At 38.6% G+C, this 27,147-nt stretch overlaps 1 protein-coding gene across 2 annotated transcripts in view; it reads right to left on the reverse strand.

Moving 5' to 3' along the window:
• The window catches only part of RGS17 (regulator of G protein signaling 17), a gene marked incomplete at both ends in the record, with an annotated part of 28,852 nt that extends 2,332 nt beyond the window's left edge, over positions 1 to 26,520 (reverse strand). Inside the window, 3 exons of one of the 2 annotated variants that reach the window (XM_080616929.1) lie at positions 1,298 to 1,532; positions 3,942 to 4,019; positions 26,402 to 26,520. In XM_080616929.1, coding sequence (XP_080473055.1) covers positions 1,298 to 1,532; positions 3,942 to 4,019; positions 26,402 to 26,520 — 432 coding nt within the window. Of the gene's footprint in view, positions 1 to 1,297; positions 1,533 to 3,941; positions 4,032 to 26,401 lie in introns of both variants that reach the window. The other variant, XM_080616928.1, reaches the window with a different exon arrangement.
• Between the last annotated feature and the right edge of the window lie 627 nt (positions 26,521 to 27,147).

The following is a 27,147-nucleotide window of genomic DNA, read 5'->3' on the forward strand; positions in this document are numbered from 1 at the left end:
ATGGCAAAACTAGTTGGAGTTACTAAAGGTATTTCCTTGCTAAATAGATGAATACAAGGTATCTGTTTAGAACACTAAGACCTTCTGCCTCAATAACTTAATTAATGAACAAGTGATCCTAAATATTTCAGCTCTTATGCCAGAAGAGAACATCTGGAACAGGATGCCTGGATGAACAAGAACTTTTCAGCTCCAGTGCTAATCTAACGCATGGCAAAGAGTTCTTGTTTGCCTCATAAGATTTCCAGTAGGGGCAGGAGCGACTGGATGGATGACATCTGCATCATAAGTTTGTAAGTAGTTTTGTTAAACCCCAAGTCAAACAACACGCAGTGTTTGAATTTTAACTGCTAGTGATCTTAGCCTGAAAAGACAACTGAGCATTCAGCACACACATATGTACTAGAGATATTAAATTATAAGAAAAACTCATTATTAGCTTGCTGTACTGGCTGTTATCTCACTCCAAAGCAAAAGTATACCTTATGGCACAAGAGAAAATAACGGAGCTCCATTCATATGAATGAAATTGCAAATTATTACCAAATGCAGTGCAGAAATAAAATGTAGGAAGCAAGGTCCACAGTGAGCATAAATTAGCATAATACCATTGAGTAAAAAGTCAGGTGCAATGCAGAGTCAAGACAAAGGAGCTAAGTACATGACTTGGCCTAAGAAAGACTCTTCTATAGTGCTTATGCATTTCTATCTCTCTCCATTCCAAAATGTGGTTTAATAGTGGATGCTTTTTCTTTCCTGCATGTGAACATGATTTCAGAATTTGTCTATTTCAGTTTAAGGGTTGATGAAAATCTTACATAATTTCCTAGATATTATCATACCTTTCATTATAGAAAATGATGTGGTCTCCATTCCTGGACTCTCAAATAGGAATAACCACTTCAGATTTGGATTTTCTCCCAGACAGCTGTTGCAGGAAATAAATCTATCATGATTCTGATTTAAATTCCTTAATTGGGTGCCTTTTCTCCAGAAATCCATTTTCATTACTTCCTCTCTCTGACCGGCATGTTACATTACTGAAGAAGCATACCTATTTCTCAGCCTTCTCTTACTGGAGTTTCTTGAGTCTTACAGAGAACTTTGAGGTGTTGTGGACAGTGATGCTAAATGGCCTGGCACCTGTGTCTCTAGTTTGTGTGTCCTTTTATTTGTCCATACTAAGACTTTCCTTTGACAGATCAGGCAGGCTTTCAGACCCCTATCTGACAATCCAGAGTATAATATTTCTGCTCTGGAACAACAGAAATTGTAAATGTAACATTTACAGCTTTACCTCTTTCGGTGATAGTATAGAGATGTAATCTTCATATATAAGTCTTGCTTTTTCTTCAATAACTTTCTTGTTCTGTTCCTTCTTTAGATCTTCACATGCAAGCCAGAAAAGCAGGTTCTCCTCACTATACTCTGTTCGAAGAAACTCTCTGAAAAGGTTCCTCCCAGCTGGTGTTTTCATCATCTTGTCAAAATTCTGAGCCCAAGACAAAATTTCTTCTGCAGTAGGGTTTTGGCTGCAAAAACAAAGTATCATTACAAATATGCTTCTATATTTGTAACAGTGTTTTCATACATTTGTCCAAAAAATTCTCCTTTCAACTGCACTTTAGTCCAGAGTGAAAACTGGAAGCAACAGGGCTTCAGCAGTGACAGGGGAATTTTTTTCACTCTTCACTTGTGCATTCATTATCTCAATAGCCCACTAAACATGCTTAATATTACAAGACATGCACTTGGCTTTCTACAAGTTTTCTCTTAGCATTGTTAGCCATCAGACTCAAAGACAAAATCCCATAACAGCACTGGATTCCTGCCTCTGCAGTTAAAGCAGATGTGATTTCAGGGAGCTGGCAACAGACTTTCTTTCATAGGATCTCTTTTTTCAGATGATACCTGATGTCCCCGCCTGCTTTTGATGGTGCTTGGCCAGCCACTAGTTGCCGCATGGTTTGGTTCAGGAAGGACAAGGAAAACAAAAGTCTCTTGGCAGCCAAGAGCATACTAATGAGGCCCAACAAAATAGTAATTCAGAGAGCTTTTAAATTAGCATATTTCTCTGTTCTTGTACCTAAGGGTTGCTAAGTTTCCCTCTGTTTGGTGCTATGGACCTGAATGATGATCCATTGGCATGAGATGTGATGGATGTTGCTGGCAAAACTGGAGAGAGAAGAAATGGGAAAAAGTCCTTATTCCCATTTTCTAAAGGAAACTATTTGTGGCTTGTAACAGAGAACACACTGGATAAGTGATCAGAAGACTAATGCGCGTCACTGATCCATTAATGTACCAATTAATAGCTTGAGAAGGTAATATTCCAAGTTATTTAACAACAATTAAATATGATTTCTAAGCTTAACTCTGAGTGCTCATCCTCTGCTTCCCGATAGGATCCAACACAAGAGATTTACTAGCTGTTGTTAACAGATTCTATGTTATCATGTTGTACAATAAGTGATATTTCTCTATATGATTTCTCATTAAGGCCACTTAGCAGCTCCTACTCTGCATGCAAGGCAGACCGGATGATGGGAAACTATTTGTAATAACATTTTAGCAGTCCAAAAGATCTAATAAATGAGAAAGTGTTTAACATTTAAACTATCCAGCAAAATAATTGTAATTTGAACCAGAAAGTATTAACATACAGAATTGAAGGTGAAAAGTCCTCTCTCTGAGGACAGTGAAAAGAACCTGCTGAAGTAGATGGAGCTGACAAACAACTTGTGATCTCTCATTGTCTAAGGGAAAGCTCTTTTCACTATTTTGTGGAAATTTCACTATTTTGTGGAAAGTATTTTGTGGAAATTTCTGACATTGTCCTCTTATAAATGACCATGAGTAGCAATGAAGATGAGTTGTTTGAGTTTCTTTTTCCATCAATCATATCCTCTAGAGCTGAGTTTTAATTTACTCTTCATGGGATCAGAGAAATCAAAGCCACTGATAGGTTAGCATTTTTCTCAAAACAAAAAACATGGGCTCAAGCTCTAGATAAAAATAGAAGCTCAGACTTTCGGTGTGTATTAGCCCATTTTTCAAGGTATGTGTTTCCTTGGTGTATTCCAGTGAAACAATCATAGAATCACAGAATCATAGAATAGTTAGGGTTGGAAAGGACCTTAAGATCATCTAGTTCCAACCCCCCTGCCATGGGCAGGGACACCGCACACTAAACCATGCCACCCAAGGCCTCATCCAACCTGGCCTTGAACACCGCCAAGGATGGAGCATTCACAACTTCCCTGGGCAACCCATTCCAGGGCCTCACCACCCTCTCAGTAAAGAATTTCTTCCTTAGATCCAATCTAAACTTCCCCTGTTTAAGTTTGAACCCGTTACCCCTTGTCCTGTCACTACAGTCCCTGATGAATACTCCATCTCCAGCATCCTTGTAGGCCCCCTTCAGATACTGGAAGGCTGCTATGAGGTCTCCACGCAGCCTTCTCTTCTCCAGGCTGAACAGCCTCAACTTTCTCAGCCTGTCTCCATACAGGAGGTGCTCCAGTCCCCTGATCATCCTCGTGGCCCTCCTCTGGACTTGGACAATAGCCCAAGATGTTTTATGAAAAATAGCCACATTCAAAATCCGACAGTGAAGTATGCTTGTGCCCATTAGTTTTTATTCTTTTTTTGACAAACAGAAGAAAATGATCCTACAGGTCTACGGAATCATCCATGTACCTCCCATTTCTCCCTGCAGCTCTTCCCCACAAATAAGAAACTGTAAGTAAGCCAGCCTTATGAATATCTCTGCTGGCATTTCACTGTAAGGACAGATTTGGCTTCCTTTTGTATAGATTTTTTTTTTTTTTTGAGGAAAAGTAGTTAAAAGGACATTCCCAAAGCATAAAATACAAGTCAATTCTTGATATTAATTATAGGCAAATAAAAACATATACTAGACAACGGTTTGATCAACTTACCATTCTTCTATGACTTGGATACTCTCCATTTTGGTTGTATGTGTTGGCCTTCCTGCATTGTCTCCCCTGTCTTCATTCCTAACAGTGAGGCTGCAATGTAGCACAACACTTTATTTTGTCTAGAGAAAGTTAATTTAAAACAATGACTATAGTAATGAAGACTTTTAAAAGATATAAACCTATGTAAAGTGGTTCATTTTCCCCTCTTCCCCCTAAAATTTTGGAGAGGAATTTTAAGTACTTTTCTCCTTAATTGTGATAAATAGCAATTAACAGTTCCTATTGGCATATGTATTTTTTTACCAGCTCACAGTTTATCCACTGAAAGATGGACACAAACTTAGAGGTCACTTCTGTCTGGAGTAATTTCACTCAGTAAAATGAGAATACTAGTAAGAATAAGAGTAGGGACATCTGAATTGGACACTGATGAGGCTTTGGTGCCCCACCAGTTCTGGATGGCTGTTAATTCTTTAGGAACATTCCCTTTTTTTCTCTCCAGGATACAGTGGCAGTAGATGACTCAGACACAGAACTTAGCGTGTGGCAGCTTCTTATGATTTCCTCCTCTGACCTAAATCTGTTTTTCATTCCCAAAAGTAAAACTTACTGCCTCTCAACAGAAAGTCATCCATTACCCTCATATTACCACAAGCACGGAAAAGAAATACTTCCTTTATGTGAGTATGGTTTGGTTGTGGTTTTGTTTCAGTTTTTCTTCTTTTTTGAGCTGGTAACTAGCATCACTTATTTTTCTGTAATATCTTTTTAATAGGATTTGCTTTAGTGGTAGCGACTTCCTCTGTGTGTTCTCTCCATGAATGTTCTGGAACGTGTATTGCCAGGAAAAACACAATTCCTGATAACTATTGAAATAAAGTATGTTTTGAAAAACATAAATATCCATATAGGAAATGTGGTTCCAATAATTAACCTTAAGAAGTGGAAAGTAGTAAGGAGATGGAGATTTCCCTTTATTGAGTGTTCCCTATGTGTCCAGTTCAGACACATAGGGAGCCAAGCAAAAAAATTCCCCCTCCCAATCCCAAGACAGCTCATATTTTGAATATTGAATATTCACCATACAATGATGCTTTCAGTCCTCCTAAGTGGTTATATGTAAAAATATGGTGGTAGCATAAAGCTTCTTCCCTCACTAATCTGAATAATGTCGGCTTAGCTTTGAGAAGAAATCCCAGCTTTGGGACATTTTTAGCACATCTAACCTTTCCATATGCATTTATGAGTTTTTTCAACATTTATGAGTTTCTTCAACATTTTTTCAAGCTTTTGGCAGAATTAATATGTGATCTCAAATACTCTTCTGAAAACTGGAACTTTAGGCTCCCAGGTAAAGCATAGCACATATTAAGACTTAAACGTTACAAAGACATACACTTCAAACAAAGCTGTTTGATACTGTTTGCTCCTTCACTTACCTGCCAAGACCTTAGTTCAGGCCCTTGGTCCTGCTTCCCCTGTTACAGCGTAGGAATGCAGCTCCTGTGCTGCTAAGGTGTTAGGGTGTCATCAACTGCTGCAGGAGAAACAACACATCCTGAACTCTGGGGTTGGCAGGTAAAAAGCCTTTCATCTCCTCTGACCTGTTGCTCATCACTCTATAGAGGGAGCACCCAGGAAAGCCAATGGGAGTTCCATATACAGGAGGAGAAAAAAAAGGGACCATCTACTTTCTGTCTTGTAATTTTTAAGTCCACACATGATACTGCTTAGGGTCACCTTGCATCTGTCCAGAACACAAAGCTGGGATGAGGGAGTAGCAGGGAAGGCACAAAGCTTCTCTCTCTCTCTCCCTTCTTTGCAGTCCATAGGTAGAACTGCATTTGTCTTGCCTGCTGGGTGCAAAGAACTGAGTATCCTTCGATTTCATGGCAGAGTAACACCATGGAAGGAAAAAACAACTTATGTAGGTTGGGAATATAACAGAGTGTTCACCCAAGTCAGTCCAAAAGGAAACGAAGTTGCCTGCTTTCTTTCCTTCATCACATGAGCAGCAGCTAAGCTTTACTGAGATAATTTACTTGTCAGGCAGCAGACATCTAAGGTTTGGATGCACAGTCTGACTGGAAGTAGAAAGTGACTCATCTGAAAATACGTGGGACTCATCTAATCTATATGGGTAATTTAATTTGATGTCTAAGATCAAATACTCCTTCTTTTGCTCATGCAAAATCTCTGCCAAACTTAGGAAAACCAACATGGGCCGATGAAGGTGGAATAGAAGTAGTGAGTGGTGAATAAGAAAGAGAAATACGAAAATGGACAAGAAAGCCCTGTTGACTTCAATGAACTTTTTTATTAAAGGGGTAATGGATAGGCCCTATGCATTTTGATTTTCTGTAAGATTACACCTCAGTAAAAAGTTCAAATGGTGGGCCTAGAGTGTGGTGTGCAGTTTTCTGGTATCTATACCAGAGTGACAATGTGAGCTACACACTTGGCCACAATTCCTTCGCCTCACCATTCACAGCTGGAGTTCAATATTTGAAGTTAGAGTTACAAAACCGGGAGACTCTAAAGAAAGAAGTGTTATACTTGGTTGGAACAATTTCTCAAGTTTGGGTATCATATTTAAAGCTGTTCTAAATTTATAATACATCTTGGCCTAAATTCTGTATTATGTTCCCACTGACAAACACTAGCACTACATTTCAACTTTTATTTATCTACATCTGTCAAGCCTGAAGTTCTATGGGATACATTACTTTTGATATGTTTTTCCTGTGAAAGAAACCATCATTTTTACATAGAAGTACACTGAATTCAGACATGTTCTGTTTTCACTCAAGGAACTGGTTCATGTTCACTTAGAAAAAAAATATTTACACACTGGTGACTGCAAAGCTAATTTGAAAGCAGTCTTTAAATAACTCTGATCACAATAACAGATTGCTACCTTTTACCTCAAAATGACAATGCTGTGTTGCTATTTGCTATGTTGCTATCTCCAGTTGAAAATACCCTATCTGTTCACATTTCTCTGTGGAATTTAAGCAGTCCTCAGCAGCAAAGGCACTTTGCGTACCTGGAGTTGGTGACCTTGATACATTATTCCATCATGAAAGCTAGCTGATTATGGCAGAATAATTATGCTGCATAGTGTAAAATTAAACAGTAAAAGTAACAGGATAAACAAAATTATTTTAGTTAAGGCTTTAAGAAGAAGAAATTGCTGATACAACTTATCACAAAGTAGTTAACTTAAAGTACGATATTGTAGAGAGGTATCTGATGTAAATTAACATATAGGGTGCCATTTATTAGTTGGAGTATATCAGCAGGTATCTTTAAAATCTAGAGTTGGAAATTACCCATGATAAAAGTACAATAAAACTAAATATGCCTTAAAAAGAGAGAGTTTGGGGTGTCTAAAGGCAAAGTTTAAGTGGAAAGCACAAGCACTGGTTTGTTTTCTGTTCTTATGGAAGGTTCTGCCCATTTTTATGCTGGTTTCATTGTTCTAGACAGTATAGTAAAAAGTACTCCAGTAAACCCAAGTGGCCTGAGCTCAATGTACCTTTCAAATATATTTTGGGTTTGACTTCTACAAAACCAATAATTTCTATAACTACTGCAACAGTATTATTATGAGTAATATCTGTTTGCAGTAAGTGCATTTCCATTTTGCAACTTCACAGACTTTATAAGTAAAAATTTTAATGACCAGGGACTACTAAAAGAATACAAATTTAATAAATTACTCCCCATAAGGTTACACTGTCCAAGTTCAGAAAACAAATCTTTATTTATTTAGCTATAATTATTTATTTAGCTGTTATATATAGCTATAATATATAGCCAACTATCATTTGGCTGTTAATATTCACATTCAGCAATTAAATAATTGTTCTGTTGAGTAATTACTTAGCTAAATCAGTATTTCAGGGCACTGATGCATAGTAAGGTAAAAAAGCCAAGCTAATTGGATAAAATCATCACGAGAGTTGGACTTATTTAAGAGCAAAAATCTCACTGACTCTTCCTCCAAATGTTTTCAGCCAGTGGTTTTAGCCTGTTTTTAAAGTTGCTTAGCCTCCCTACTGCCGTACTCACATTCTACTGCCATTAAGAAACTGAAAATTGTTTTGAGCTTGAACCTGATCTTTTATTCTCTGCATATCCAGTAAACAAATAGTCTTTAATTGCTTTCCAAGGGTCATTCAATAGCCTAAATCTGGTGACTGACAAATTGCTGTTATCACTGTGGTCATTGTGACAATTACTAAGATTAATATTCTGCCCATGCGTGGCTAACACCAGTTACTATTCACTCAGGTATTTTCTCAGTTATGCACATCACATGTAGTATGCCTTCACATTAATTTGCAATTATGTCTGGCACTGAAGACAATATGATAATTAAAACCTATTGCCTTAGTGGTGTCTTTTGTGCTGCCATGAAGATAAGAAGTCAAACTGGGACACTCCGAACTAGTTGACATTCAGGAGACCTGTGCTCAAATCCTACTTCTTGCCTGAAGCTTGTAGATGCCAGGCTCTGCAGGACAATGACTGCATTTAGGCTGAACCTGTGTATGTCACACACTAGGGCCACAAGTCCCCCAGCCACCACTGAAACATCAAAACCTCCTTTATTCCAGCCCAAAGGCTACATGAAGTGAGTTGCACATATATAATCTAAAGGCAGAATTTGGTTTTCAGATAAAAATCAATATTTAGTTAACATTCTCTGGATAACAAATGTTCTGACATGTTTCTTTCACTGCTCTATCCTTTGAAAGAGTGTATCTCACTGGCACCGCTCTTCACCCATCCTACTCCTAAGAATTTTTATTATCAGATCAAGAGACAAAATATTTTTAGTTCAGAGGTCCAAAAGCCAAGAGGGATTTTTTTTATGCTTGAGTCCAGCTTGCAGTGCAAGTGAGCTACAGGCAGAACTTCCATAATTAAGTAATAGTGATTTAGTAGATGCAGATTAGGTGAATGCTTAAAAAAACACCCCCCCTCCAAAAAAAACCCAAACAAAACAAAACAAAACAAAACAAAGCAAAAGAAAACACAAGAGATCAAGATTTAACTGTGATTTTAAAATTCCACTGGTAGATGATGTAAAATGGCCATTCACCTAAAATGTTGACAAACACAGGTTGAATTTACCTAATAGATTCTGATAGGAATTATTTTTTCAGGATTGACTGGAGGATGAAAAGCCCTCCTTTGAAAGAACAGGTTAGTGCACTCATTCAAATTTGAAACACCCTTCCTGTGGGACTGTGGTGGGGTAGATGTCTTTCACACTGTTCTGCTGAAGCTATTCCACTTTGGTGAAAATAACAGAATTCTCATTACACAAGATAGGAACAGGAGACTCCCAACTTCATGGCAAATAATCACATAATGAATACTTTTAAGAATTTTATATAGAGTACAGTATTTTATATACCAGTGAGGGGAGAACCTGAAAACAATAACATATGATTAGTACATTTTCCCGAAGTGATGGGGAGGTGGTTTCCAAAACTCTGAGACAAAGATGGGCACCAACCCTGAATCTTTCATCTTTCTGGGTAAATATCTTCACTCTTCAGTACAAAGTGGTTGTGCCCATCTGTCTCCAACCTCTTTGATTCCTGTATTTTTACTATAAGTGTCTGGCTTAAAACATGCTATATGACCATTAACATATTTTTTGTGCTTTTAATTCAGATGCAGAAAAAGTGCATGCCAGTTTCTTTTTCATTTTTGATTGTAGTTCAATGTGAACAGACTGTCTTCAATACTGTGGCTCAGCAGTCAGTCACTAAAAAATCAATTGTTTGCACAGCTCTGTTTACCAGTTCATTCCTACAAGCTGAAGCAGGCTCTGGCAGGAGTCAGAAATGGATCTGGTTCCTACGTGCTGTATGATAATGCAACAGACAGCAATATGGGCACTCTTTAGTATCTCTTATGAACCGAAGATGGAATTATTTTCTGACAGCTTGTTTTTCTGACAGCTGGAGTATTTAAACTTTATAGCAGTCAAAACTGATCAGGGGTGTGTTTCTTCATGAGTAGAGAAGCATGATGATTTTGTTATACTGTACAAAGCAATAATAATGAAAAATAACTGCAATATTATAAAGATCCATTCAGAAAGAAAAATACAGCTATATTAATCTCAAAATCACTTACAGTCTAGTCACTAATACTATCTTGTATCTCTCCAATCACACCAAAATAGGCACCCATGAGAATGAAATGTTACATGAACAGTATTATCCAAGGATAACTTTCTAAATTTCTTTTTAAACTGAGTAAAGGGTAACAAACCTGCTTCTACCAAATTCAGGAAAACAATTCACTTCTTTTTACTATAAGTGAATAATGTCCAGAATGATTATTCTGAGAAAATCTAGAGCTAGAATCATGATTTTTATGAAGAAGGGATGCCTTGCACTAGATATTTGCATAGGCTCAGATAAACTTGCATTATATCCTTCAGGCCCCTGGCTGTGTTAGAGAGAAAGGTGATGCATCAGACATTAAAGCCGTGTGTTGTGGTCTCTTACCTCTGGCCTCTGAGAATGTATCTTCTTGTAAGAATAGTAAGACAGAATAAAGTACTTAGACTGCTGTAACAATACGCATATATGCAAAGCATGGAAGTAGAGAGCCAATTTCAGCCAAATTAGCGGCACCAAACGAATTCTAGAGTGAGGCTTGTGTGAACCTCTGGAGTTCTGCAAGGCCAACCTAAGTGATGTGCAGCTCATCCACAGACACAGGTGAAACAGTAAACATTGCAAATTTGGTATTTCCATATGTCTGCACTGTTTGTCTGTGAGAAACTCTAGAGGGGAACAGTGGTCAAGAGACTTCAGAGTCATTTACTTAAATTCATCAGAATCAGGTATAACTCAGTCAGTAGAATATGGTAAATTTTGTTCCAAAGAAGAAATAGATCCAAAAAAATGTGAAGGATTTTTTTCTTTTAATTAGTGTCCATCTTAGTTCTTTATAAGTTTTATGGATCTTCACTGAATTCAGTACAGAAATGCAGGATGTAAAATTTTATACTGAAAACAAGTTTTAGTGAAAAATATCTACAACCTCCTCTATGGAAGAAATGAATTGCCTTGTGCTTAAAACTAAATGATGGAGTTTTTGTTTAGTGGGCTGACACAGGAAAAGCAGTGTGTTGGGGAAAAGCCAAAAATTACCATAAGGCTCTAATCAGTCTACTTGGCAGTATCTGCTGAAACTATAAACTTCTTTCAAAAAGTCCAGGTACCTGTAGTGCTAAGTTTCTTGAGTGCCAGAGTTATATTTGCCTTAGGTGAAAAGATGGTGCAAGATGTATAACCCAAATTGTGTTTAAAAGAAGAAAACAAACAGCTTGGACTCAGCTGTTTTAGAGTGAAAAAAAAAGTGTTTGCACAGACAATTTATAAACTTGAGGTCTGATTCTGCAGGCCTTACCTCATGTCAGAAAAACACCCAAACAAATATTTTGTTTTGGTTTGCATTTTAAATAATGCAAGTATTTGCAAGATTATCATTCTGGCTATTTTGTATTACAGCTAAAAACCCTTGAATATTTCAAAGCTTTGGATAGGGGAAGCAATGTGGAGTCACAAACCTCCCAGCTCTTTGTTCAGCTTAGACCATGATCTCACCATTTTGACCTGTAACCAGAAAAGTCACAGTGATAACTGGCCTTTTTTTTTCTTCTTTTTTCTCATAGGTTACAAAAAGTAAAAGAAAAATGAAATAAATTATAAAACCAGATGCTTTTTCTCTTCCAATGGCTAGAAAACATGCAATTTCTTCTTTTCTAGTTTTCCTTGGTAGTATTTTTTCCCCTTGATTCTGTTTGCTATGTTGGAGTGTGGTGTACTTCAGATTTTTCCCCTTTTTTTCCATCTCTTTGTTTGAAGAGAATACAGCAGAGAAACAGTCTGTAACAGACAGCTGGGCACTTGTGTGTGCCGTGAATGTGCTTTCAGCTGAAAAGCTTAGTGTCTGCTCAGGATCCAGTAACAGTAAATGCAGGCAGGCTGCTGGCTTCCATATGCACCTTTCCGCATATCATAAATCCTTTGGGCCAACGGGGAGCTCAAGGTGGAAATTTTCTGGTCTGATTCTTGCTACCTAGGATGGGTGCAGGCCCTTCCACTAGGGTTTCGTAGAGAATGCAGCTGACTGGAACTGAGGTTTTTTCTACATAGATTTGACAGTTAATTTACTTCTGAACTGGATTTTCCACAAAATAGCATTTGTGGGAAAGTTTAAGATTAATGAAATTTCATATTTTGTTTTGATGCTTTAAAAAAAATTAGCATTACATTTTAAAATTAAATAATCAGTTGTCTTTGTTTCATTCATTGTTAGTAACTCTTATTCTAACTAGTCTTGTAAGTAATTCTAGTTAATATAATAAAATACTAAATTTAAATCAAATACTGTGCTTAACTTTTAAAAGCTCTTTAAAAAAAATTACATTCTGTCATAGTAGATGTTTTTCCCCATAAGCTTTATGATTACAAGAAAAGAGATTCATCAGAAAATCCAGCAGCTATAACTCTTAACTTCATGGTACATGGAGTTTATTAGAACCTCATCTGTCACAGTCCAGAGTTTTGGGTTATTTGAAGTATCCTCACTTCCCTAAACCAATCTTAAGATTTCTAGAAGAGTGGCATTGACTGTATGATTGTGGAGTGTATGGACACAGGAATAAGGAGATGTGGTCAAACCCCTCAAGATACGCAGGTATCTTGGCCTGTTCACTGTGCTATTTCTGACACCTATGCTTAGCAGCAGTCCAGGGGTGACTGAAGGAATTGGCTGACAATTCTGTCTTTGTTCTGCAGTGCTCCTCTTGCAGTGCTATTTAGACTTTTCTGTGTGAAGGAATAGCTTTTATCCCTGTGAGATATTTGAGAGTTTGGAAGGAAATACTCTTGAAAACATAAGAGATGAACAGGGTTCTACCTTCCTTCCTTGTGAAAGCCTGCACTAAGGTCTGTGAATTTGTTCAAAGGTTTATGATAAAGCCAGCTGATCATTGTTCAGAGTTGTGAACTTCCCCATGAAAAATAAGAAACTTCTCAGTTCATCTGAGGTTGTATGTTTCTACCACACTTTGAAGGTAGAGGAAGGCAGGCTGAATTTTTTACTGCTTTTCAATTGCAGTGCTTTCTTAATACTGCGCTGGATTCAGCATACTTGGTCAATGCCATTACAGATTCAACTATAAACCATTGAAGTAAAAGGAGATTGGTGGAAATTAAGGTTTAAGATATTTGAAGCATCTCAGGCTATTAAGGTCCAATCAGTTAAAGATACTTAGCTTTGTCCTGACAGTCCTATTTATGTTGTCCTACTCCTCAGCTTGAGTAAAAGCAGAATTGAACCCAAGTGATCTAGTGCTTAAGAGTATAATCATCTCTTTGTTAATGGGAAGTCTTGGCCAAGAATTTGGAGCTTATGTAAGATCATTATATAAGGTTATTAAATTGCATCCCACATGCTACTGTGCAGGTAAATCATCCTTACTGCAATATGAATGCTAAGCTAAAGTAAGTCATAGAGGGATGTGCTCAGTAAAGCAAGTACCTAAAAAGGTTTTAGCAAATCTGCAGTGTTCCACTCTGTTCCCTTTCCTGTATATTTAACAATTTAAAATGGAATAGATCTAAAGTCTGGTAACCTTTTCTGTTCACAAGGGACAGTTGGACTACAGCCTCTTTTTAAAGCCATGAGTTATATTCTCCTGTGTATTTTTCATAAGAGTTGAATTCAGTATACATTTGGCAGACAAGCTTTCAAATTTGTCCAAACTCTGCATTTTCATCTTGGACCCCGTGAAGAGCTTGAAAGCAAAGCCTTGTGGAATCAAAGATTCATGTGTCAATGCATCTTCCATTATAGATTGCTATTTGCAATATGATCCTTGATGTGATTTTTATACAGATTCTTTCTTCTTTTAGAAAATGTTCAGAAGCGGATTGGTAGTGGAAAAGCTAACCTGCTGGAAACCCCCTGACAAAAGGGACATTCTCCTAAGGTACCCACAGTATGTCCTGAAATATTTTGCAAATATTTAGAATCTGAGTTTAGTCTTTGCCAAGTTGAGCACAGAATCACAGAAACACAGAATCACAGAATGGTTGAGGTTGGAAAGAACAGAGCTCTCGAGGTCATCCTGCCCACCTCCCCTGCTCAAGCAGGTTGTCTAGAACCATGTCCAGATGGCTTTTGAATATCTCTAAGGATGGAGACTCCACAGCCTCTTTGGACAACCTGTGCAGTGCTCGGTTACCCTCACAGTAAAAAAGTGTTTCCTGATGTTCAGAGGGAACCTTCTGTGTTTCAGCTTATTCCCATTGCCTCTGGTCCTGTCATGGGGCACCACTGGAAAGAGCCAGGCTCTGTCTTCTTTACACCCTCCATTCAGGTATTTGTACGCATTGATAAGATCCTCCTGAGCCTTCTCCAGGTGGAACAGTTCCAGCTCTTTCAGCGTTTCCTTATAGGAGAGGTGTTTCTACTCATTTTAGTAGCCCTATTTGGTGCAATTTCTCCAGTATGCCCAGATTTCCAGAAGTGAAGAGCCCAGAACTGGGCACAGTACTCCAGGTGTGGCCACCAGTGCCAAACCCAACACATTTACTGCAATCACAGTTAAGGAAAGACTGCACTTGAAGAATATTGGGGGAGCTACCTAAAGAAATGTAATATTTACACTTCAGGATGATTTCCGAGTGTACGAATTAAATGCTGTCAAGGTCAATGCAGGCTGAAAGGTATGCAAAGAAGACTGGTCCTCTTAATGGGCATCCTTGCTGAACTCGCTTTCCTCTGTTTTTGTGTGACTGATTTAAACTACCTAGCTACAGATATTGCAGCTCAGCAGGCATCCAAAAGCAGATGGGAACTACCAGTGTGCACTGAACTTGAACTTTGGAAATAAAGGACAGTACCTCCCTCAAACAGACTAGCACTGAGGAAAAGTTGTAACTGTGCAAGAGAGGAAAGAACTAGTCATTTAAAGCAACAACTTTCCTAAACTCCCCTTTTTCTCAGACTTTTTTCTGAAAATCTGTAAGAAAATCCCTGCTGGATTCTATTTTAAAGAGATTATATTGCTTTTTATAATGATAGCCACAGCAGGAGCTGTTTCAACTTTTGGAAACTTTTAGTCCTGTCTAGAATAAATTTTTGTGATTTTTGCTCTCAGATGTAGGATGCGATTTTTGTATAGGTAAGAAATCTACGGCTTGCTGAAGTTTGCTTGCCAATGATTCCTAATGGAGTTACTCTAGCTTTGTTTCATTATTGTAGAGCTGGTTTCTGCTTTAGGCAAGATTCAACTCAAGGGTGTATTTTGCTTGTCAGGTCACCCAACAGATCACTAGTCTGGCTGTCAACTTCATTTGTTCTTTCAGAATAATATTACCATTTATATTCCATCTTGCACAATGGATGCATCTAATTACTAGACAATCTGCAGTGTCCTTACTCCTGGCTACAGCTATTTTGCAAGCAACTCCTTCATATATATGAGACAATTTAAAGTGACAGTAGTCTAGTGTTCAAAGAAATAGAAATTGTATTCTTTGAAAAGGTAGCTGGATGAATAAATACCTTCCAATCCACTAGCAAGCCAGCCTAACAGTTGCAATTAATTCTGATAAATGGTCCTTGGCCTCATTTTCTGTATTGCCTTCTTTTTTATTATTCTTCGTTTGCAGAGATGAAAATAGCAGCAACTGTAAAGAATTGAGCCTGACTGGGGTCACTCCTTTGATTCCATAGATTTAGTTGCAGTTTACAAATGGGAAGAGATGCCTGGGAAGATTTTTCTTTTCATAAGGTGTTGATAAGTTCTTTAATTAAAGAGGATGTTGTAAAGTATAATTCCCACCATGATTTATGAACACCATATTTTATGAAATTAGCCTGGACCAAACTAATTTATGCTTATCTACATTACAGTCAAATATTATGGGGGATCTTCCACTTAACATCTGTTCAACAAGACTGAGAACAACCGTGCCAGCCTGTGTATGTTACAGTTATCAGTTTTGATGGATGTTAGCTGCTGGTTTCCAGATTTTCTGTTAAACAATGCCCTTAGGTGGGAAGCACTTTCAACTTGGATGTCAACAGGAACTGAAGATATCTAGTGCTCCATAATGGGTGTTCAGCATCTGCTGATATAAGGCCCTCGATCAGCTACTTCAGGAGAGCCAGAGTTGCCATGTAGGCAAATATATGTGCTATGGAATTATAAAGACTAGATAAGATTCGCATCTCCTTTGCCTTTCTGTCTCACATAATGAATGTCTAACCGACTTTTCTAGTGAGAGGATCACCATCTTATAACTGTTACCTATTAGGGGTAAAGACTCATTTCCATGATACATTCTCTCATTTTTTCTCTTAAAACTGCTAGACATTTATTCCTGTTTTAACTGTCATTTTAAACCAATTTGGAATGATACATGGTTAAAAAATAAACCTGTGTAAGATGGAAATTTTGCTGCTTTAGGTAGCCTTTTTTTTTCTTCCTTTTTTCCTCTTATGGCTTGGAACTGCAGACTGCATTTATTCTTGCAGAGATAAAATGGGCTGGGAAAGTTCACTGGCCCTGGTGCTGACTCGTACCATGTAGCCTGAGTCCATAAAAGCCCATGCCCAAAACAGGGTTTCAGTGACACATCATTGCCTGTGACTGTGCACTTTGCACTGACCAAAACTGCTGGGGAGTTAACATTTGCTGACAGTTTAATTGTAAAATTTCTAACAACTGAAAATCACAGAGTAAACTGGACTCAGGCATCCTCAGCACTCTCGTTTTTTTCCCTTTTTTTTTTTTCCCACAGCAACAGTCAAGCTGTGCGCTGGTGACAGAAAATCTGTCATGACATTATGGATCTTCCTTCAGCCACTGTTCTGCAGACACCAAGCTGAACAGCATTTTGGCACAGGCAGGTGGGAAGCAGGCATGAGTGGAAAGGAAGAGCCAAGATGCTGATGCTCTGAAGCAATCAACCTCTTAAACAGCCTCTGAGGAGACATCAAGCTGCTTTACCCCAGTGGAGGTGATTCTGCCATTGCTTTTCCTCCCTCTAGGCTCCTCAAGAGCAGCTGTCCCTGAATGCACTCTGTGTGCTGTGCTGGGGCAGAATCAAGATAATTTTCTAAAGTTAACTAGATTTAGTCTTCTATCTCCTCCTAAGGAGCTACTGTCAGCATCTTATGTGTGGCTGAATTAGAATGAGCCTTGTATAATCCCAAATCCCCTCTGAGCATGTATTTATTCTTCAATTTAGGAGGATTGCAGTTCTGATTTTTTTTTCATTCCAATTTTCTGTACAGAATTGTTTGCTTGAGATAGGACTATTTTCTGAAAGGTTTTCTTATCTTTACTATATTATACATATAGGAATCTATGCATTTGGTTAGTGAACCTTCAGAAACATTCATTTACTAATATGTTATGTTTATGTTCTACCCATTCACTACCTGTTTGTGTTATCACAGATGGGTAACAATGTCAATAAACTAGGAGCCTTCAACTGTTCCCCAAAATGAAATTAACTTCCAAAGTTTAAAATATTAAGAATAAAATCCTGGTACTAGGAAAGCTTGGTCCAGAGAGCACAGGACTGGTTTTGATGTTAAAGAGGATTCTACCACTGGCTTGTGATCAAATTTAACAGACCAACTTCATAAGAAGCTCTACTCTTAGCATTAGATGTCTATTTTATTATGGGGAGGAACAAGTTTACCTCACATCTTTGAAAATAGAAACATTTATCAGTTTACATGTCGACTCTGTTTGCAGTATTAAAAGTTTACTCAAAGCAGAGTTCTTGACTAAAAATTGATTTAAAATGATTTATACATGCTGAATGTCTGCATAGTGTCTTGTGCTTCCACCATGATGTTGTAGGCCAGCAGCACCTTAGTGACCACCCGTTTGCAAACACTTGCTGAGATAAATGCAGTGTGTATCTTACAGCTTTCTCCTAGAGAACTGTGTGATTTTGGTTTACTTTGCATGTCCTACAAAGCAATGACCTGCACCAAAGATGCTTCTGTGACCTGTGGAAACCCACTGCTGCTATGGGAGGTGGTGGCTCACAGTTCCTGACCCTGTTCCAAGGCTGTGCAAGACCTTGTGCTTTCACACGGTTTTGGAGGTAGTTGGCAGGTGGCTGAGAAAGAGAAAGGAGGAAGATAAAAGGTGGTGGATGAGCTTGGAAACAGATATTTCTGAGCTGCTTTTTGACAAGGAGAGATGAGGTATATTTGATTAATTCAGAACAGGGCTCCACAGTGACCAAGGCAGGCTCTCATGAGATTTAACAGTTAACTTAAAGATTTATTTAGTTGTTTTCACTTTAAATTTTGCTTTTTGTAGATTTTATTTCTATACCCCTTTTGGCTTGCTGATAACATTTTAATTTCCTGCATTTGCATCTTACTCTTTAGAAGTAGATGCAGAAAAAATGAAGAAGTAACCCGCTGCAGCTAGTATAACTTAAACCTCCTCTAGCATACCTTTGCACTTTGTGGCATCATTTATATAGAAAAAATATGCTCCCCTCTTTCAGACAGTAGTGTTTCACATCTGCTTCAGAGGGAGGTGAAGGAAGTGGTCAAAGCTGCCTTTACTTGCCATCTCTGGAGCTCCGGGATAAGCCATATATTGAGTTACATCTGAGGTATATTTGTGTTCTGGCTCAAGGAGAGAGCAGACTTACAGGAATTATTAGGCTAACTCTGACAATCTCGCCCAGTGTCACAGACGGACACAAGCCCAGAGGTTGGCAAATCAGGCTGTGATGCCCTGGGAGAGTTGTGTAAAAAAGCATGCACAGAGCCACCTGTCCCCAGCCTGCCCTGAGGACCTGAACATCCATAAAACTCCAGCAAAATCATTTGCTCTGTCTAAATTATAAAGCAGAATAAGCCATTAAATATCATACCCATTAGGAAGACATTATTCCCTCCTCTGATTTTTTTTTTTTATTTAAACTTTAGAGATCATTCCTTTCTTGTCCTTTGAAGGGAAAACAAATGCTTTGCTTGGGTGTTATTTAATAAGTACTGTTAACATAACTTACAAAAGTATGAAAAAAATACTTGACAAGCGATCTGTTTTTAGAGTGTCTTCTGCTTGTTTTTCCAAATGCGGAGAATTTAGATTTCTTACTTTAAGTAGTCCGGGGAACCTTGAGAGGCCCATTTCTGAGGGCTAAGTGTTTAAATGCTTACTCCACATTCACCCACAGTGCATTCCTGTGACAACAGAAATGTCTGCCAAGCAGCTCTCTCTCATGGCCTCAGCACTGTGGATATGAGGACTTAAAGACAAGGTGATTTAAGACTGATTTTCTAGTAAATCACACCAGCAGCTTGTGTGACAGGCCATAGAATGGATTTCACCCACCTTTAAATTCTACCTGTCAATAAAATTGGTACGGCTTCCCTAACAAAGCACCAGTGCTGCCCATTGCACTGGGATGGTACAGATGATGCTGTCCCACAGAAGCGTAAAGCACGAGTTCCTGTGCTAGCTAAGGCTGCTATCCCTCAGAATAAATTATTCTCCAGGAAAGAAAGGAAATGTTTTCATCTCTGACCTCTGCAGCAGCAAATGATAAAAAAGGAAGGAAGTCCTGTGATGTTTTAAAGGATAAAAAGAATGGAACATCTTTTCCCATTAGCTATTTTTAAAAATATCACCTTCTATTTCAGTAAAATACACTACAGCAGCCTGCACTTCTGTATTCTGCACTAAAGTACAATAATTCCTAATGCACTTTTCCACATTTGCTTTTCTCGGGTGTAATGTTGAGAAGAGCTGAGTACCTCTCTTTCAGATGTGTTGTCCTATGTGTTAAGGGAGGAAAAGAAGAATTAAAAAATTAGGTTAGTGAAATAAAATAAAATTGAAGGCCAAAACTATTTTTCAAAATGTGTGTTTTGTTTCAAAGATTTTTTTTCTTGCCAAAAGCTTTAACAAAATCCAGGAGCCCAGGTAAGTATTTTATGTACTGGCCCACCTCTTGTCTGCTCGTAGTATAAAAGTTCCACTATAGACAGGCATTGGAATTGCTAGCCCTTGTTCTTGTGGGAGACTTCAACCTACCAGATGTCTGCTGGAAGTACAATACAGCAGAGAAGAAACAATACAGGAGGTTCTTGGAGCGTGTGGAAAGTAGCTTCCTACCCCAGCTCATTAGTGAGCCAACTAGGGAAGATGCCTGGCTAGATTCACTGTTTGCAGAGGACTGGTGGGCGATGTGACGGTTGGAGGCTGCCTTGGGCAAAGAAATCACAAAGTGATTGAATTTTCAGGCCTTGCAGAAGTCAGGAAGGTCGGCAAAACCTCCACCTTAGACTTTTGGAGAGCTGACTTTGGCCTGTTTAGGATGCTGGTTGGCAGAATTCACTGGGAAAATTTACTGAAGGCCAGGGGAGGTTTAGGCTGGATATCATGAAAAATTTCTTCACAGAGAGGGTGCTCAGGCATTGGAACAGGCTGCCCAGGAAAGTGGTGGAATCACCATCCCTGGAAGCATTCATACTCTATGTAGATGAGGCCCTCAGTGACGTGGTTGAGTGGTGGTCTTGGCAGTCCTGGGGTAATGGTTGGAATTGATGACCTTAAATGTCTTCTCCAACCTAGTTGATTCTATGGGAATGATAAGGATTTTATTTTCCATATATTTCAGAACATGTGGCTATAATTTATTCCATTCATTTATTTATGTTTTTTTGTTTTCATCCTTCCTTTGCTTCCCTCTCCTCCAAGCTTTCTATCATAGTTAAATAAGAGAACCACAGCCATGACTATGACTCCCAGGGATTATCTTGTGTAGAGTCATGCAAAGCTTAAACATAATTTTTGATAGCAAACTGAGTATGCCAAAAAAAGAAAATTATTCATCTTAAAGTACTAGAGAGGTGGAACTGCAACAGAAATCGTATTGGCTTGTCCTTTTTTTTTCATTTAGAGTCGCATGGACACTATCTGTTAGGAGGAGGAAAATGTTGAATTCCATAGAGAAAAAATATTAATCTAATGTAAAATTGTCCTTAGAACTTTATCTGCCATCTCATATTCATGGCACAAGTGACAGAAATATCTTCTTGTAGGCCCAAGACAACTGCTAACCCCGTGCAAGGAAAACATTCTCTTTATTAAGGAAAAATGTTTATGTAACATGGTTATCAGGAAGAAGTTTCAGACTCACAGCCATAATTCACAGTCATCATAGGCAAGTTATAAGAACTGAAGGAGAGAGGCTTCTTGCAAAGAGCAACTCTCATTTAACTGCCAAACTAGCAAATATCCCATCTTCCTTGGCATCTTTTGGGTGTGGGAAACTAGTTCTGGAAGTCTCACAAGAAATCAAATGGCAGGCATGGCTTTTGTATAGGGCACAGCTCAGAGCTGCCAGCCATGAGTCCCTTTACCTCTGCCACAGGAGACTTCAGCAGTAAAGGTAAAGGCCTTCCAGCTCATATGTTTGAATCGAGCTACAGAACCAAGTGAAGTGGTGTGATCATCTTCACTTATCCCCTGGAAGCCTTTTCATGCTCCCTAGACTCCTGTACTGCAAAATCTCTTGCAGGGCAGGTGCTAGATGTCTTCTGAGCCTTCTGTGTGTGGTAAAAGGAGAGGGATTATCAGACATAATTTGTCTCACAGCTTTAAAACTCACTGAGCACCTTATGAAAGGAAGAGAGGATAAAAATATATGACTCCTGCTCTGGGTGGGAGACGAGAGCAAAATAAAATTGGCAGAATAGCCAACCTCCCTGTGCTCGAGAGGCTTTTTGAAGAATGTGATTTACAAGTGTTTGCAAGAAAACGACTGACTTCATGTCTGCTCAGGAAGCTGGAGTAATGGATTGCTAATAAGGTTGGGGAGGGGAAATAGCAGGTGTCTACTCTTACCTTGCCAAGCTGAGCTCAAAACTGTAAGGACGTAGCACTAAATACTTTCTCTGGACACAGTCTAATTGAGGAAATTATAAACTGTCATGTTAGGAGTCTTACTGAAAACGTTGCAACCCTCGGGCTACCTGAGTCATTGAAATTACACCTAGGAAGGAAGCTCTTTCCTCTGTCCTCTGTGGGAATGGTATTTTGTGGGAGTTTAAAACACACGGTGAGATTCAGTCCAGCACCTTAGGTACCTGACTGACTGGTACTTCTCTGTTAGATGCTTTAATGAGGCAGTCTTCCTGAAGTAAGTGCCTGAGGTCTATATTTGGTCAACAGAGACAGGAACGTCCTATAGAAGATCTCCAGTAAGTGGACAAGCTTTTCCTGTTGTGAACTTTAGCAGCACTTAATTTTCGCCATTAAAGAGGGCTGCTTCCTTCATTATTGATGGTCAGGCACCAGTTCAAGGCTTCAGCTAGTTTGGGAACATCCTGACCATACCTATTACAATAAAATGGCCAAGTTAAGAAGCCTATTTATCTCCACCTTTTCCAGTCTGAGCAAATCTGGGTAATCAGCCCTGCTTTGCCCTTCTGAACTAAGCAATTTACTGTCCTGACAATTTCCAGTGCTACTAGAGGTACCAGGTCTGGTTGCGATGGAGTTAACTTTTTTCATAGCAGCCCATATGGTGCTGTGTTTTGGATCTGTGACCAAAACAGTGTTGATAACACATGAATGTTTTAGCTGTTGCTGAACAGCGTTTGCACAGTATCAAGGATTTCTCTGTTTCTCACTGTGCCCTGCCAGCAAGCAGTCTGGGTGTGCTCAAGAGACTGGGAGGGTATGCAGCGGGGACAGCTGACCCCAACTGACCAAAGAGATAGTTCACACCATATGACATCGTGCTTAGCAATAGAAGCTGGGGAAGAAGGAGAAAGGAGGGAGGTTCACTGTAGCGTCTGTCTTCCCAAGTAACCATTACTCATGATGGAGCCCTGCTGAACGCTTGCCTGACAATGGGAAGCAGTGAATGAATTCCTTGGTTTGCTTTACTTGTGCACACAGCTTTGCTTTGCTTTGCCTGTTAAATTGTCTGTGTCTCAACCCCTGAGTTTTATCACTTTCATCCTTCTGATTCTCTTCTCATCCCACTGGGCAGGAGTGAGCAAGAAGCTGTGTGAGGCTGAGCTGCCTACCAGGGTTATCCCACAGCAATGGAGTACTCCAAATATTTGTTACCCTTAAGAAGGAATTATTAGGGGTAAAAAAAGTTTGTAAGAAGATGTATTGAATAATTTTTTGATCTAACTTTTTGCTGTTAACAAGTCTCTATTAAGCAAGGTACTATTTCCCCAAACAAAGGTGTGAGTATTTGCCTATAATGTTATGCAAACAGAAGACTTAATGCGTATTCTGATTGTAACACAGGGTGGAACAGAAGGAAACAAACATCACATGATTTACAAAAGATATTTTTAGAATTCTAATGATTTGTTTGTATATATGAACTATTGAACCAACTCTTCAAATAGATGAAAGTGAAAGCTTCTTATTAAAAGCTGCCACATTTCATTTCTATGAACGGTGGGGAAGTTGAGGCATTAAGAGGTTTGTGATATAAAAGATGCCCTCAGTCACACAGGCTGGGGGAAAACAAAAGAAAAGTCTCCTAATCTTGACATTGACATTTTCTTCACTATTAATGAATCCAGAAACACTTCCAGATATGTATCTCTTGAGAAATTTGCGTTACTCAAATACAAAGACCTGAGGAACTAGGGAAAGCATGTAACTGCATTCGGTCCAGAGAACCTGTTAGAGTTATCTATTAGGCTTTCCTGTTACAGAGAACTACCCTAAAGAATTACCTACCTAGAATCCCCTATATAATGAGTGACTAGCTAAGTTATATATTTTTTAAAAAACAATTTTTGTGAGGTTTTTAAGGTTACACAACTGAGGCAAGAACAGTAATCCGTACTCTACCTGGACAGCTCAAATTTACCAAACAGATTTGGCCTCAGAACAAATGACTTCATTTTAACTGAGATTCTGAAACATTTCATATCATCTTTTTCAAAGTCTTGTTCCATCTCTCCTCTCATGGAGTTTCCACCATGGAATCACAGAAGACAGAGCTTGAAAAGACTTGGTACATCATGCATTCTACCTTTTTGATTTTGAAAAACACAAGCGATGTCACTATCCCCTTTAACTCATTCTTTGACTTAATCCTGAAAACTAGTTCAAATTGACAGGATTTCTCCATGCTCAGTCTAATCTACTTTACCAAAAGAAAGCCCTCAACCCCCAAAGACCCCTGAAAGTCAGAGTATCAATAGCAAAACCAATTACTAAATAAATAATTGCTCGAATTTAGATGCATAAGCTGTTCAAATATATAATGGTACTTCATATAAGGACAGCAGGGTCTCCAAAGGTCACAAAGCTTATGAAAGCTTCAAAATACAGTTGTCAAATAAGACTTCTTGAGCTATAGCATGCTTAAAAAAATAAAATCAGTTGTCTTTAAGGTTTAGAAATTAGGCTGTTACTTCCAGTATACAAGGCAAAGCCAATCCTAGCTGTACATGCACAATGATAGGCTTTATCTCCATTCAGTAAAGAAATATTGTAGTCATGGTGGATAATCCTATGAAAACATAATCTCAGGGGCTGTTAAAAAGCAAGCAGAAAGCTAGGAATTAATAATGAAAAACCAAACACAAAAAATGGTACACCTGTATCATGACTACTGCAACAGATCTAGTCACACATCGCAGACAGGAGATAACAGAATAGGAGAGGTACATAAAAAGACACAAGGTAGGTGGATAGATAGAAGAGAGATAAGGATAAACCATGGTCTGGGGCATTTTCTACATTAAAATAGAGAAAACTATGGAAGAGAAGACAGTTGAAGGGGGATTTGAGAGAGCTCTATGAAATCATCATCATCTTTGAAACAATTCCTCACTGTTCTTCACAGTCATAAGAACATAAGCATCAAATTAAATCAACATCTAGTAAGTTAAAACAAATAAAAGGGAGCAGTAGTTTACAGAGCTCACAGATCTCTTGTAGAATTTATTGCTACAGGAAACTTGGGATGCCAAAAGTTTAGATGAGTTCAGGAAGTCGCTTCAGAAAGTGGTTTGACAAATTAATGAAAGAAAATTCCATCAAGGGCTATAAAACACACAGAAATAAGCTCTGGGCCAAGAAGTCCCTAAGTTGCAGATTGCCAGCAGTTGTGAGGAGTTTTGCTGTGGGTAGGCTGAGGAGATGCATGTCCACTTGTTTTAACCTTTCTTTGTGGTATCCACTATAGGTCATTTCCTGAAATAGGGTACTGAGCTAAATGAACCTCTGCTCTGTAGCAGTATAGCTAATCTTACATTGTGCTCTTGTCACAAAAGCAGAGATAACACTGGCAAAACATCCTTCCTTCTCTTCCCACTTAATACACTTCCAACTCTTTGCTGTATGGATTGAACACACTGAAAAGTGACTTCGGAAAGAATGAGCTCTCACTCATCCTTGCTCCAAATATCTTCTGCCTCCAGGTGAAACCAGAAGTAATAGCCAAGGCAGGTCCACCCTGGTATTGCCTCCAGGATGTGGCATCTTGGAAAAAGCTGTCCCATTTGATGCCTGGTGCATACATGCTGGTATGTGTTTTAAAATACAGAGGGCAAATAGCCTCAGGTTTTAGATTGGTGCCAGATGGCTGATTCAAGTGAAAATAACACAGATACACAGAGGAATAGTCACTCCAAAAAGACTGAACTATGTATGTAACAGGATGCACAGGCTCTGAATAGTACTGCGTGTTACTCTACACTGTGCTCATGACAACAAGAAATAAAGACCTGGTGCATCTCAAGACACTGAGAATTTAAATCTATTTCTGAAACTGGCTTTAATTCTTTAAATTTCCAGGTGAACTCTTCATTTAGGAAGAGACAAGCAATGACAATTTTTGAGCCTTTTTACACTAAAATTTTGCCACACCAATTAAAAGATAAAGTGGAATGTAAGGCTTTTGTTTTCAGATTTACAGTATATATGTTATTCAACAACTAAGTAGTAAAACAGGTTACCTCATATTCTATATTCCCATTTATGACTATCTATCTCCCTTTTATGCTCCTGAATGTAGAGAACTGCAATATCAAAACTACAAGCAGGAAAAAATGTTTTGAATGCAAATTATAAAGCATTCAGTATCAAGTCTATCATTCACACATACTAGTTTTACAACTGAAATTTCCTCATTTAGTTACGGTCTAAGTATGGTAAATATAGCTCGAATTTACTACTCTCTCCTCTTCCCCCTCACAAGATGTCCAACCAAATCAGAGAACTGTTTAATCAAATTCTTAAGTGAAATGTTAAACTGTGCCTCTTGACAGAAATCCTCTCCCACATGTTTGCATGTTCCCAGTGCTTGGCACTTTCCATTCTCATCATTTACCTGTGGTGGATACGGAACCAAATAGACTACAGAACATACCATGAACAGCTGCAGCAACAGCACCAACAAAAGCAACATGTGTTGTTGGGCCTTTGGTTTCCAGGTGCTTGAGACACAGCTGATGTTCCTTCATTTTGTGACTGCTGCCTCTTTCTCATTTCAGCTACTTCAGTGCCCAAGTGGCTATAAGAACACAGACATAAGAGATGTACAGAATTACTACAGACCGTCATAAAGTACATTCACATTTCTACAGCAATTCTGATTCTACTGATTCTCACAGCCCATGGCAACAAAAGCATGTGACCATCAAATATGCTGGTCAAGTAACAGTCCTATTGTGTTAAAAGCAGTTTGCAGAAGATCACATTTTAGTGACACACTAAAATGTGCCATTGAATCATGTCTATTCTTATCGCTTTGGCTGGAATAAAAGGACTGTTTATTACCCTTCTGAACAGCAAACTACACAGCTTGTGTAGCACTTGGTAGAGACTGAGTTGTTCCTTACCACAGGACTATCACAACTCTTTCCATTGTACTAAAAATACAGTGGGATGGTTATTCACTTTAAACATGAGCTGGAAACAGATCTTTTTCACTTTTTGACTTCTCTGGTCAATGCTGGATCAATGAAATTGATATAAGTGATATTATATCACAGGAACTAGTAGTCGTCTGTTTAAAGTCAAGATTACTGTAAGTGTTATAACCGGGAGGTTTGCTACTTAAGAGCTATTCTCCATAAATAAAATGAATAATAAATACGTATTTCCAAAATACTT

This window comes from Psittacula echo, assembly GCF_963264785.1.
Source record: "Psittacula echo genome assembly, chromosome: 4".
Taxonomy (NCBI): Eukaryota; Metazoa; Chordata; class Aves; order Psittaciformes; family Psittacidae; genus Psittacula; species Psittacula echo.